The 11,768-nt window shown below is 27.1% G+C and overlaps 2 protein-coding genes across 2 annotated transcripts in view; both read right to left on the bottom strand.

The window, feature by feature from the left end:
- On the bottom strand, nucleotides 1-2,118 carry LOC141536455 (uncharacterized). Its single transcript, XM_074256971.1, has 5 exons — nucleotides 2,013-2,118; nucleotides 1,047-1,570; nucleotides 787-920; nucleotides 285-646; nucleotides 1-215 (listed from the first exon to the last, which is right to left on the bottom strand). Exons 2-5 carry the CDS (start codon nucleotides 1,100-1,102, stop codon nucleotides 42-44), a joined length of 726 nt encoding a protein of 241 aa, XP_074113072.1. The 5' UTR covers nucleotides 1,103-1,570; nucleotides 2,013-2,118; the 3' UTR covers nucleotides 1-41.
- Nucleotides 2,119-10,726: 8,608 nt separating this feature from the next.
- Nucleotides 10,727-11,768, bottom strand: part of LOC141536184 (TWiK family of potassium channels protein 7) — a 169,687-nt gene continuing 168,645 nt past the window's right edge. The window contains exon 8 of the mRNA XM_074256519.1: nucleotides 10,727-11,580. Coding sequence (XP_074112620.1) covers nucleotides 11,300-11,580 — 281 coding nt within the window. The 3' untranslated portion in view covers nucleotides 10,727-11,299. The remainder of the gene's footprint in view (nucleotides 11,581-11,768) is intronic.

Genomic DNA, 11,768 nt, shown 5'->3' with positions numbered 1-11,768 from the left:
ACTAACAATAAACATACACCATCTACAAATAAATATCTACATTACAATTTTTCTAGTTTTTGTTGAATCCACTTAAGCTCATGATGTACATTTGTATATTCATACATTCCAGTATAAAACGAATTAATCAGTATTCCCGCAAACGAATAACTATTAGGCCCATCACTGACAAGCCTGAAAGCCAGTGGACTTCCAAGCAGCTTAAATTTTTTACTCTGCAATATAATTTTCATTTCAAAACACGTACACATTAAAAACTTCAAATTTTATCAAAATAAACTTACGTTATCGTCAAACTTCAAACTGTCGACAGTACCAAAGACGTTAGATTCTGGGATATAATTAACCGACAGAAGTTTACATGACTCAATACATTTGTGTTTGTAAGTTGCTGTGTAGCTTTCAACCATCGCTGAACGATTCATCAGTCTTTCAGAAATTTTTATTTCTTCAAAATAGTGGGTGTCAGAATTTTCCACGAATGTCACGTGAATGCACTCTTTCACGATGTTCTCATCGAACATGTCCTGCAATGGCATTAATGGGGTCTGAGAAACATCCACGGGTTTGATGGAATTTATTGCTTCTTTCATTATCATCACAAGCAAACCTGGTTCATTTCTTTTTTTATTATTCAATATGTACGCTGAAGATAAAATTTAAACAGAATTATTATCGGAAATTAATTATTAATATTAATTAATTATTGTTTTAAATTTTAGTTTTTTGGATTAAAATTAAACTTTGGACGTGTAAGATAAAATTAAAATGAAATAAAAAACTTACAAAATTCTATTAATTTGTAAGGTGGAGCACTCGTAACCTTTAGTGGGTTATGCAGTTGACTGTAGTTCACATCAATTTCATTACGACCCTTCGTTCGGTCAAATACTCCAACCGCGTGAATTACTTTTTTCAATCTGTAAAGTACGAGATGTATTAAAAATTATATTATTGATAAGAGGGTTACATGGAGTTCATAGGCTAAAAAAAATGAGTAACGCAACGATGACAAAGCTTCGCTTATGAGGCGTGCAATTACTTACTTATTTATAGCAAAATGAACGGTAAGAACTGCTTTTGGATGAATCAATATTCCCATGCAACCGTATTTCCATATTGAAGGTGTCTCTCTGACTTGTTTCTGTAAAAAATCGGTAGAATCCAGTCGGGATTGTCGATGTCAAGCCATTGAATTGACTTATCTGGTGTCGGAGTTGATTGTTCTATTAAATCTTTTTTGTTTTGATCAACGATATCATTCTTACGGTCAGTTACAACACCTTTTTGTGTTTTATTTTTACTCTGACTAGTTTCTGATGTAATAAGATTATCAATTCTGTCGGTTTTTTTATTATTGATCGGTGTTAATGCGGAATGTGCGGAATGAGTATCGGCTCGCAATATAATTTTATCATTATCGTCTCTAAGACCATCACCAGCAGGTTTTTTTGTGATGTTATCATTACTTTGATCGCTGACGGACATTGAACAATTGTAATTATCATCTGTATCGCTGGCCGATGTATTTGATACCGAGTTTACGGGATATATTGTCACAGGTTGATTTCTGAAACAATAAAAAATTATGTAAAAAATGGAAGGATGTATCTCTGTCATACTTGTACACCAAATAAAAATTTTAAACGCATTTTATGCATAAATAAATCAAAATTAAAAAAAAAAAAAAACGCTTCGTTTTTTGATAGATAATTTAATTACATTTAATAAAGTATTATAAAGTGCTAAAACTTTCTGAGTAAAGTAAACTTAGCTTAGAAGACATATTAACGAATACATTAGTGAGAAAAAAAAAAACATTAGATTTTTAAATTAATGTTTTAAAAAATATGATATTAAAAAAAAAATAGATAAAAAAATTTTGCAGTTGATGTGTTTTAAAATAGGACATTTAATAAACCTTAAAAAATTATTTGAAATAAATCAATAATTTAATATTTTTTATTTCACAATTTTGCAGCGAAAAGATTGTAATAATAAATTGTAATTACCTTAATTCATTGAGATACATAGATACACTAATAGAAATTAACGAAACAAATATCATTAGAAGAAAAGTAACGATCAAAAAATAATATGCATATTTCCACCTCATTTTTTCTACTGATTATAATATTGTTTTCGTTTTGTCACTTCTAAACCTTCCGCTTAAGTAACTATTCGTAGATTGAAGTTTAAAATATTAAACTGCTATTCTGTCTGGATATAGAAACGATCTGTGTTTGAAATCACACTGACCTTATATTTTTAATGACGTACATGATAGTACTAATTAATAATTAATAATTTTATAAGATTAGAATTCTGTTTATTCGGCCTTGTTGGGTATATCTTAATAGTAATATTATCATAATATTTTTATACTAATTACGTTAAATAATAGAAAAAAATAATTTGACATTGTAGAGATATGGTTCATTTTTTTGGCCTTCGGTTATTAATTAATTAACAAGATTTCATCTTTCTTCGAATTTTTTAAAAATATTTTTCAATGTCAAGAAATGAATCATAGGAAACTAGTCCAAAAAATCATGGGATATAGAGAATATAAATATATATATAATAGATTTATTCGTATACCTGGGTCTAAATGGGCACACGTATGGGACCTACAAAAAAGGAGACTTTTTTATTTGAAATAGTTCTTTTAATATCATGTGTTCCTAATCCAAAAGTCATCACTTGTCTAACCATGATTAAAATGCTGAAAGATTACAATTACTTCACCGTTAATATGGCGGTTTTTTTTATGTCCCACTTCAAATTACAGGCTTTAAAATTTTATTGATCAATCATCCTTAAAAATCATTCAATGATCAGATAAATTGATTATTAAAACAGGAAAGCAGAATATCGGAAGAGATGGTTACATTCTAAAAGATTCGAGAAAAGACATTCGAGTCTACCGTTGAAGTAGATAGATTTTATAATCCGTAATAAATCAAAAGAGATAGAATTTTTTTTTTTTTTTTTCAAATTATGAAAATTTGGAAAATCTTACTAAAATACCAAAAAAATTTTTTTAATAAATGTCCTTTTAGTTTCAAGTAAAAAATTTGTAAAGTCAAAAAAAAATTTATTTTTATGCACACCTTTGAATTGAAAAAAATTTTTTTTCCAAAGCAAAAAGAGCATATATAAAAATAATTTAATTTTTCATATTTTTAGTAAATTTTATCATTCCTTATATTTCAATCTTGTTTAGAAAAAAAATTTTTTTTCATGGCTTTTTTTCGGCATAAGAATCACGATATTTAAATTATTCCCAAAAGAAGAATAAAAATCATTGACAGTGTTTAGATAACTATCATGAAATTATTACGTAAATCTTGACACTAATTTAATAGTTAATGCGCATTTACAAAATTTTTTATAATTTATGACTCATAATTAATTATATAAAAAGGTATTGACGTCCTTCTACATTATATGATTCTCTAACTACGTTTCATTATATCAATTATGCATTAGCCTTAATCTCATAACATTTATTAAAATGTGATTTTAATTATTCTTAATAATAATATAAAGATATGATATTGAAGGTTGAAGGTTTATGAGATCGAATAATTGATAATGATATCGATAATTACAAGAATAATTCCTCTTCTTTAAGAAGAATTTAAAAATTCTTGCAGTGAACATCACACTTGAAAGTTGAAAGGAAAAGGACCTATATAATAAAGATTTAAAAAAATACTAACTGTTTTTTGGACAAGTAACTCGCAAAGCAAATGCGTTCGTATTAAAAAATGAACGCTTCGATAATATTCAAAATTACTATATTCATCTTATTGATTGCAGTTTTTTCATTGACAATTTTTACTACAACATGGATGTATCTGCGTCCTCCAAGGTAGGTAGTATGTGTAAAAAATATTTTGCATTAATTTTCAAAATATAATGTAGTTTGTTCGGTAATTGTCAATTAAAAAAAAAATATTTCAGTTAACTTTAAATAAGATATGTTGTTTAAATACTATAAATGGAAAATTTTAATACTCATTATTTATCGAGATAATTTGTCTTTTTGATCATTCTTTAATTTAAACGTTTTAATCCACGAATTGATTCAGAAAAAAATATAAATATGTTTAATTTAAAAATATTTAATTATTTGGTGCTTTAAATTTTATAAAAATTACATTATTTTGACAAAAGTTATAAAACTTTAAGAATTGAAGACATTTTACTCCTGCGCATAAGATCTAGTTACGAAAAATGTTTTCTCAAAACCGATTCAGTGAATCGATTTGAAGTTTTCAAAGTGATTTTTTTTTATTTGTAAATTTTTTGAAAGAACGAATTTCGAAATGTTGGTATTATTTTCTAAATTGATGGTGAACTTTCTTAATACTTGAAGAGATCGGTAGAATAGCTAGCTTTTATGATTAATATTCAATAATAAAAAAAATTACATAAATCTAATAGAAAATGATGATGTGTCTCGACTAATAGTGAATACAGAAATTTTTTTATCTACAGTACTTGTACAATTTATCACTAGTCGGACAATTTTGACATGAGACATTAATTAAAATTAAAATCTATGATCGTAATTATATTTGATAAAATTTATATCACTTACAAAAAATATATTTTTAATTAAAAAAATTATTGATAAGGCTTATCCATATAATTACATGAATTATTTATTATAAAGTAAATGGTACGTCAGTAGTAGTGGTAAAGAACATGGAAAAAATGAACAAAACTCACAGACCATGTGGGAAGAATTTAGCAAAAACTTCTGAACATCGTTCTATTTTAAATTCTCAAGCTAATTATTCTTCAACTGAGAGCTCAGCAAGTATCACAGAAATTAACCAAGTGATTACAACGACAATGAAAAGCACTTCTGATGATATGATACGTCGATCGGATGAGAAACTGACGGGACAAGAAAACATACTGAAGAAACCGTACAAAGAATCTTCGATTGAAGATGGTTCTAAATCAGTTCTAGGCAAAGATATTTCAACTACAAGCTCAAAAAATTTGAAGAAGAGTGAACCGGTAACAGAACTACCGCCTGATAACGCTCTTAATACTGAGATTCAACATAAGGTTAATGAAAGTAACGAGGTTAATAAACCGCCTATGAAAGGGAGCGATGGATCTGGGAATAGTTCTGGAACGAATCCCGATGATCATACTTTAACAGCGAAACCTTCAGAGATGAAGGATAATCTAGAGTCAACGACATTATCAATAAGGAAAACTTTCAATACAAGTCCAAAAGAAGAGGGTAAGACGGAGAAATATGAATCATTGTTAACGACAGTGAAAAATGATACTACTGAAAATAGTTCTAACATTTCTGTAGATAAAAATATGTCAACTACAGAAACATCAGGAACTAAGAATGATACAGATTTAACATCATCACCAGGGGATGCTTCTAATACAACGATCCTGAAAGGAGATCATGAAACTGAGAGTAATGGACCATTTTCAATAATAACAAAAAATGAAACTGCTGTAAATGGTTCTAGTTTTCCATCAGATAAAGATATATCCACTACAACATCATCAGAAACTAAATATGATATAGATTTCATGACACCATCACCAAGTGATGCTTCTAATACAACGATTCCGAAAGGAGATGATGAAACTAAGAGTAATGGATCATTTTCAATTACAACAAAAAATGATACTGCTGTAAATGGTTCTAGCCTCCCGTCAGATAAAGATATATCCTTTCCAAAATCATCAGGAACCAAGAATTATATAGATTCCACGGCATCACCAGCAAAGAATACTTCCAATACAACCAATGATGATCTATTCTCAACTACTTCATCGCCAAGTGACGCTTCTACTACAATAAATTCGAAAGAGAGTCTTGAGGTTGAGGATCATAAACAATCATCAACGACAACAAAAAATGAAACTGCTGGAAATAGTTTTAAAATACCTTCCGATGAATATTATTCAACTGCAAAGTTATTAGGAACCGAGAATGATATTGATTCTACGGCATCATCAGCAAGTAATACTTTCAATACAACGAATCTCAAAGAGGATGATAAGATTGAAGATCATGAAACATTACCAACTACGACGAAGAACGAAACTGATAAAAATGGTTCTAGCTTTTCTTCAGATGATAATATACCAACTACAGAATCATCAGGAACCAAGAATGATCTAAACTCAATGGCATTATCGGCTAATAACACTTTTAATACAACAAATCTTAAAGGGAATGATAAGACTGAGGATCATGGAAAATTGCCAATGACCACGACTAATGAAACTGGTAAAAATGATTCTAGCTTTCACTCAGATGAAAATTCACTAACTACAGAATTATCAAAAAACAAGAACGACCTGAACTCAACGACATTATCGGCGAGTAGAAGTTCCAATACAACAAATTCTAATGGAGATGCTAGAACTGAGAATCATGGAATATTGTCAGTGACCGCGAATAATGAAACTGCTGGAAATGGTTCCGGCCTTCCTTCAGATAAAAATTCACTACCTACAGAATCGTCAGGAACCAATGATGATATAGACTCAACGACATCATCACCAAGTAACGTTTCCAATACAATGAATACAAAGAGAGATGACGAGACTAAGAATAATAGACCATTGTCAATGACAACAAAAAATGTTACTACTGAAAATCACTTTAGCTTTCCTTCAGATGAAGATGTGTTGGCTACAAAATCACCAGGATCCAATAATGATCTAAATTCAACGACAATATCACCAAATAATACTTCTAACCCAACGAATCCAGAAAGGGACGCTGAAACTGAGGATCATGGAACATTATTAACGACTAAAATGAATGAAGCTTCTAAAAATGTGACCAACGTTTCTTCGGATAAAAATATGTCAACTACAGAATCATCGGGAACCGAGAATAATCTTGAATCAACGACAACATCTACAAGTGACACTACCAATACACCGACTCGAGAAAAATATTATTATTTTGATATCGATATTGGTGAGTTGATAAAACAAATTTATAACAAAGTAGTACCAAGTACTCCAAACCCTTGATTTTATTTTATTCGTGACAGTATAGCATTTTAATTTTTTATTTATTATATTTCATTCAGTATTATTTCAGTATTTATTTATAGCTCGTAATTAGATTTAACTCTTGTAATTTTAGTTTAAGTTTATTAGATTATTATTACCTGTAAGCTTTTTGGTTTATTTTGATTCAATAACTGTAAGTTAGCTGTTTTCCCTAATTTTAGTCAACGTTCTTTTTATTATTGTAATTATGATAGTAATAAACTAAATTAACTAAACAATCTTCTATATTATTATTCTCTATTTTGAAAAACTACAATTGCATAATCATTAACTATTATTAATTAATTTTAAGATGCAGAACAAAAGTATATCTACCTATTATTTTTTTATAGATATTTTTCATATTAGCAGGATATTTGAATCTCCTTAAAAAAATTATTTTTATTAATCTTGACATTTTTGATGATTCTGAGCTGATCGGCAAAAAAAAATTTTTTTTCTACATCCTTTTTTACCAAAAACGTTCATTTTTTTACAAAAAAATTATTTTAAACCAATAAGATTTTGACAATATTTATTACTTAGTATTATAAGATACAGTGTTTGACAATTGATTATACAGACGATTACATTTGATTTTTTATGCGAATATTTTACAGTGACAGCAGTTCTGTATTATTTACAATCAACATCACCTTCATTACTTATATGTATAATAATAGTAATAATAATTATTATTATTACAGTTATTGTATAACTTATCTTAATATTAAATATTTCAAATACTTATTTTTTATTCTTGTGCTGGATAAAATTTACAAAAGATCTGCACTCAATATATATAATTATTAACGATGATAAACTCCATTCATTCAAACTTATTAATAATTATTTTTATTTCCTAATAAATATATTTATTATAATATTAATAATCTGCATTTCATTTACTATCAAATAATTACGATGGATACATTAATCACATGACAGTGTCGTTAATCATTTTGTAATATTTAATTTTAATTAATTAATTGGTAGTTTCTCATTAGAACATATTCTTCTTTCAATATATATTTATATTTTCAGTCTAATAATTTATCAGACAATTATTTACATGGACTATATATAAAGATTGTTGATTATTATGATCTATTAAATTATTGACTTTACTGTACAAATTTTTTTTTATTTACGCAATAGTACAATTTATAATATTAATAATTATTTTATGAATTAATCTTACTTGTTGCTTTTTACACAAATAATTCAGTACTTTTTTAATAAATATCATTTCGACAGTGTAATTTCAAATCAAATACAACATACTTGTATTAATAATAGTTTTAATAAAAACACTTTTACAGTGAGCGTATTTTGTATGATCATAAAATTAACCGTGTACAATAACGTTTATGTTACGCATTGCATGCCTAATAATTTAATAATTTATCTTTTGTTGATATTTTATATTTTACTACGAACAATCAGTCAATTTAAAATGATCCGCTATGTAATATAATCATTTACTTATTTTAAATTAATTTTATTTCAATAGTTCCGTAATTATAATTTAGATTAAAGTAAAACGTTTTTTTAATTACCGTCTCGAAATTTTTTGGAAAAAATATTATTTTTGGCTAAAAATAAGAATAGTTGTTAAAAAAAAAATTTAATAAAAATTAATAGAGCGGAAAGAAAATAATTATAAATATTTTTGTTTTTTATGATTTTACTGTAAATAAAAATTTTTTTTTCTAGGCGGAAAAATGTCCTGTCAAAATTACAAAAAAATGTGTTAAATTTACAGTCTTACTTTTGTCAATACACAATTATTGAATTAAATTTTTTAGAATTGTAATTTTTACACTATAAAAATTTTAAATCTCAAAATTTCAATTTTGCTAGAAGAGAAATGTAAATTTTACATTTAAAAAATGATAAATTACAAGGTAATAAATTTTAATACACGAAAAAAAAATTTGTTGGAAAAATTATAATTGTTACTTTGTAATTGAGGACCAAATTTTCAATGTGGTTACATAGATATTTTTTCATTTTAAAATTTAAGATGTTACATCGTAAAAATGTTTATAAAAGTAAATTTCCGAATTTTTATTTTGTTAAATCTTAAATTTTCAAATGTTAAATTATCAAAGTGACCGTATTAAAAGTTTTGTTCTGGATTACGATGTGACTAATATAATTTTTCCTACAATTTTTTTCACGTATACAGAATCGGGAAATTTTTTAATTTTACATTAAAAAAAATTAATTTTTTTAAGACGCTTCGTTATAATATTTCGGGGCTCTGTCGCTGCAAGCTCATCTTTAAATAAATAAATAAATAAATGATAGTATGAAAAATATCAAAAATTTGTGTTCCATTAATCTGCATGAAATAAAATTGATTACATCGGTCAATAAATATATTACCCTACGTATAAAAGTAATATAAATGAATAGAAAAAAAATGTATAGTCCGTGATTGGTTTGATTGTAGAAAAAAGTAAATCCCATGGTATTGGAGTTACCTTTGCGTTTTTTTTTTTTTTTTTTTTTATCCGCGATCGTTCGACTAAAGTTTCAACTGGTAATGTCCCAGTAGCACAATTCCATGATATTTCCCAGGAGAACTTGGGTAAGGAAAAGAACGAAAATAGAACAAAAGTGTAAAACAAAATGACGAAGAAGAAAGACGGGAGTGTAGGATAGTACAGAGTGAGATTACCTGGGATAGAGTGTCGAGATAGAGAGAAAGTAGTTGAATTGAGTGAGAGGATTCCAGACTAAGAGAAAGATAAAGAAAATAAATCAACATCCTTGGAGAAATGATGAGAGCTCTGGGAATTTCTTATGGAGCTTTAATGAAGTGCAAGCTAGATATATAAATGTTTCTACTCGTTCAGATATTCTGCTCGTGATTCTTTCATTTTCTTCCAATGATGATTTAAACAGTAATGAAGATTCGTTTATTTTAGCTCGACAACGGTAATTTATTTCTTTAATTATCCTCAATTTTTATTTTTCTCTTACTTTATGATATGTTAAAAATAAAATTTTTAAGTAATTATTTCGGTTCGTATTTTTTTAGATTAAGGACTTTAATAAAAAAAAAAAAAAAAAAAAAAAAAAAAAAATTGTTTACAATTGAGATGAGATAATATTAAATTTTTAATATTTTTTACCGGCGCCGGAAATCGAACCCTTTTCATTCCAGTTAAAAATATTGAACTGGTATCAAAAATTCGTTTAAAAATTTCAATACTATCATAAATAATAAAAAAAAAAACAACAAAAATTATTAATGTCCTTAATCCATTATTCAACCCATTTAAAAATAAAATACATTACATTTAATGGTAATTATAAATTTCTATTAGGATGACCTCTGCACAATTAACTTTCTTAGTATAATATATATAATAACAATCATTGAAACATAAAATAATAAAACGAAAAAAAATCATGCGAAGGTCCTCCTATTATGTAATGGACTTTTTTTTCTCTACAACTACAATTATTTTATACAAATAATTATTTAGTTTTAATTATTTAAAGATAGTCCTTCTAAACGCAACATTCTTAGGGTATAATTTATTTATTAATATTTAATAATGTTAGTTATTGTTCTTGAGCACAAGATTTTTCGATTTAATTAATTATTTATTTTTATTACAATCCGGCAGTTTTTAAATGACAACATTAAATTCCATGCTCTATATAATCAATTAAAAAATTTTTTTTTTTTACCTAATTAATATTTTTATTAGCCGAAGTACTTAGTGAAGTATTAAAAAATGTTAATCACACCTAGCTACTGACAATACGTGTATAAATGTTTGATTAATATTAGAGTTAATAATTATTTAGTTTTTAATTATAAAATGTTTAATTTTTTTTTTTTAAGCTGGAGGTGCTTAATTTTTAAGATAAATTTCAGACTTTAGAATTATTTATAATGAAAAAAAAAAAAAAAATCGAGAAATCCTCCATGAGTGCAACAGAATTTTTTTGAAAATTAAAAATGAAAATTTTACATTTCGGTATTTTCTTCGGCTTCTTCATCGACCTCGGGGAGGGTATAGACAGCGGATCCAACAATATGGTCCTCGAGTTTAATGATAGGTTTGCAGTCTCTAGTAACGTCGACTTGGTTATACGAGTCTCTTAAAATATTCATTTCATTTTCTTGGGCGAAAATACTGGCTGGCTGCTCATTGCACAACGATTCATCAGTGGTGTTCCTATTGTTGTTAAAATTACTTGACGGAAATTGTCACGACGTGAGGGCGAACGGATCTGTCGCTAACTCGTCGATGCTTGAACTCGGCTTAACAGATTCATTTTTCTCGTTTTGGTGAGTTAACCGATGGACTATTTCATCGTGAAGTATGTTGAAGCACATTGCCGTCAATGCCATTCCAGACATTATGTAGCAGGAGCAAAACCATAAGGTTAAGTTTTTTGAATCGTTTATATTGTGTCGGAGATACTGGCCAGGTACCATGTCGCCGAATCCTATTGTACTCAAGCTCATAAAGCAGAAGTAACTTGCATCTGTAAAAAATTTTATTTTATTGATTAAAAAAAATTATTTGACTGAAAAAAAAATGGACAAATTTTAATATTGCTTCGGAATATTCAGCTCTTGAAATTTTTAAATTTACTTTAAAGTGTATTTTAATTTTTTTAATTAACAAATAACTTCTTCAGAAGTATTTTACTATATTGAAGCACTTTATGGC

The sequence above is a fragment of the Cotesia typhae genome, unplaced genomic scaffold (assembly GCF_013202065.1).
Source record: "Cotesia typhae breed Kobodo isofemale line unplaced genomic scaffold, CoteBio_Ctyphae scaffold_152, whole genome shotgun sequence".
Classification (NCBI taxonomy): domain Eukaryota; kingdom Metazoa; phylum Arthropoda; class Insecta; order Hymenoptera; family Braconidae; genus Cotesia; species Cotesia typhae.
Note: the sequence above shows the minus strand (reverse complement) of the source record. Positions and strands in the feature narration are given on the sequence as shown.

Bases quoted from the DNA above. Each gene is read 5' to 3' on its own strand.
- LOC141536455 (XM_074256971.1), bottom strand. From the start codon at position 1,102: ATGGGAATATTGATTCATCCAAAAGCAGTTCTTACCGTTCATTTTGCT. The intron at 647-786 runs GTAAGTTTTTTA...TTTTATCTTCAG, and splicing joins TTACAAATTAATAGAATTTT to CGTACATATTGAATAATAAA. The intron at 216-284 runs GTAAGTTTATTT...ATTATATTGCAG, and splicing joins GTTTGAAGTTTGACGATAAC to AGTAAAAAATTTAAGCTGCT.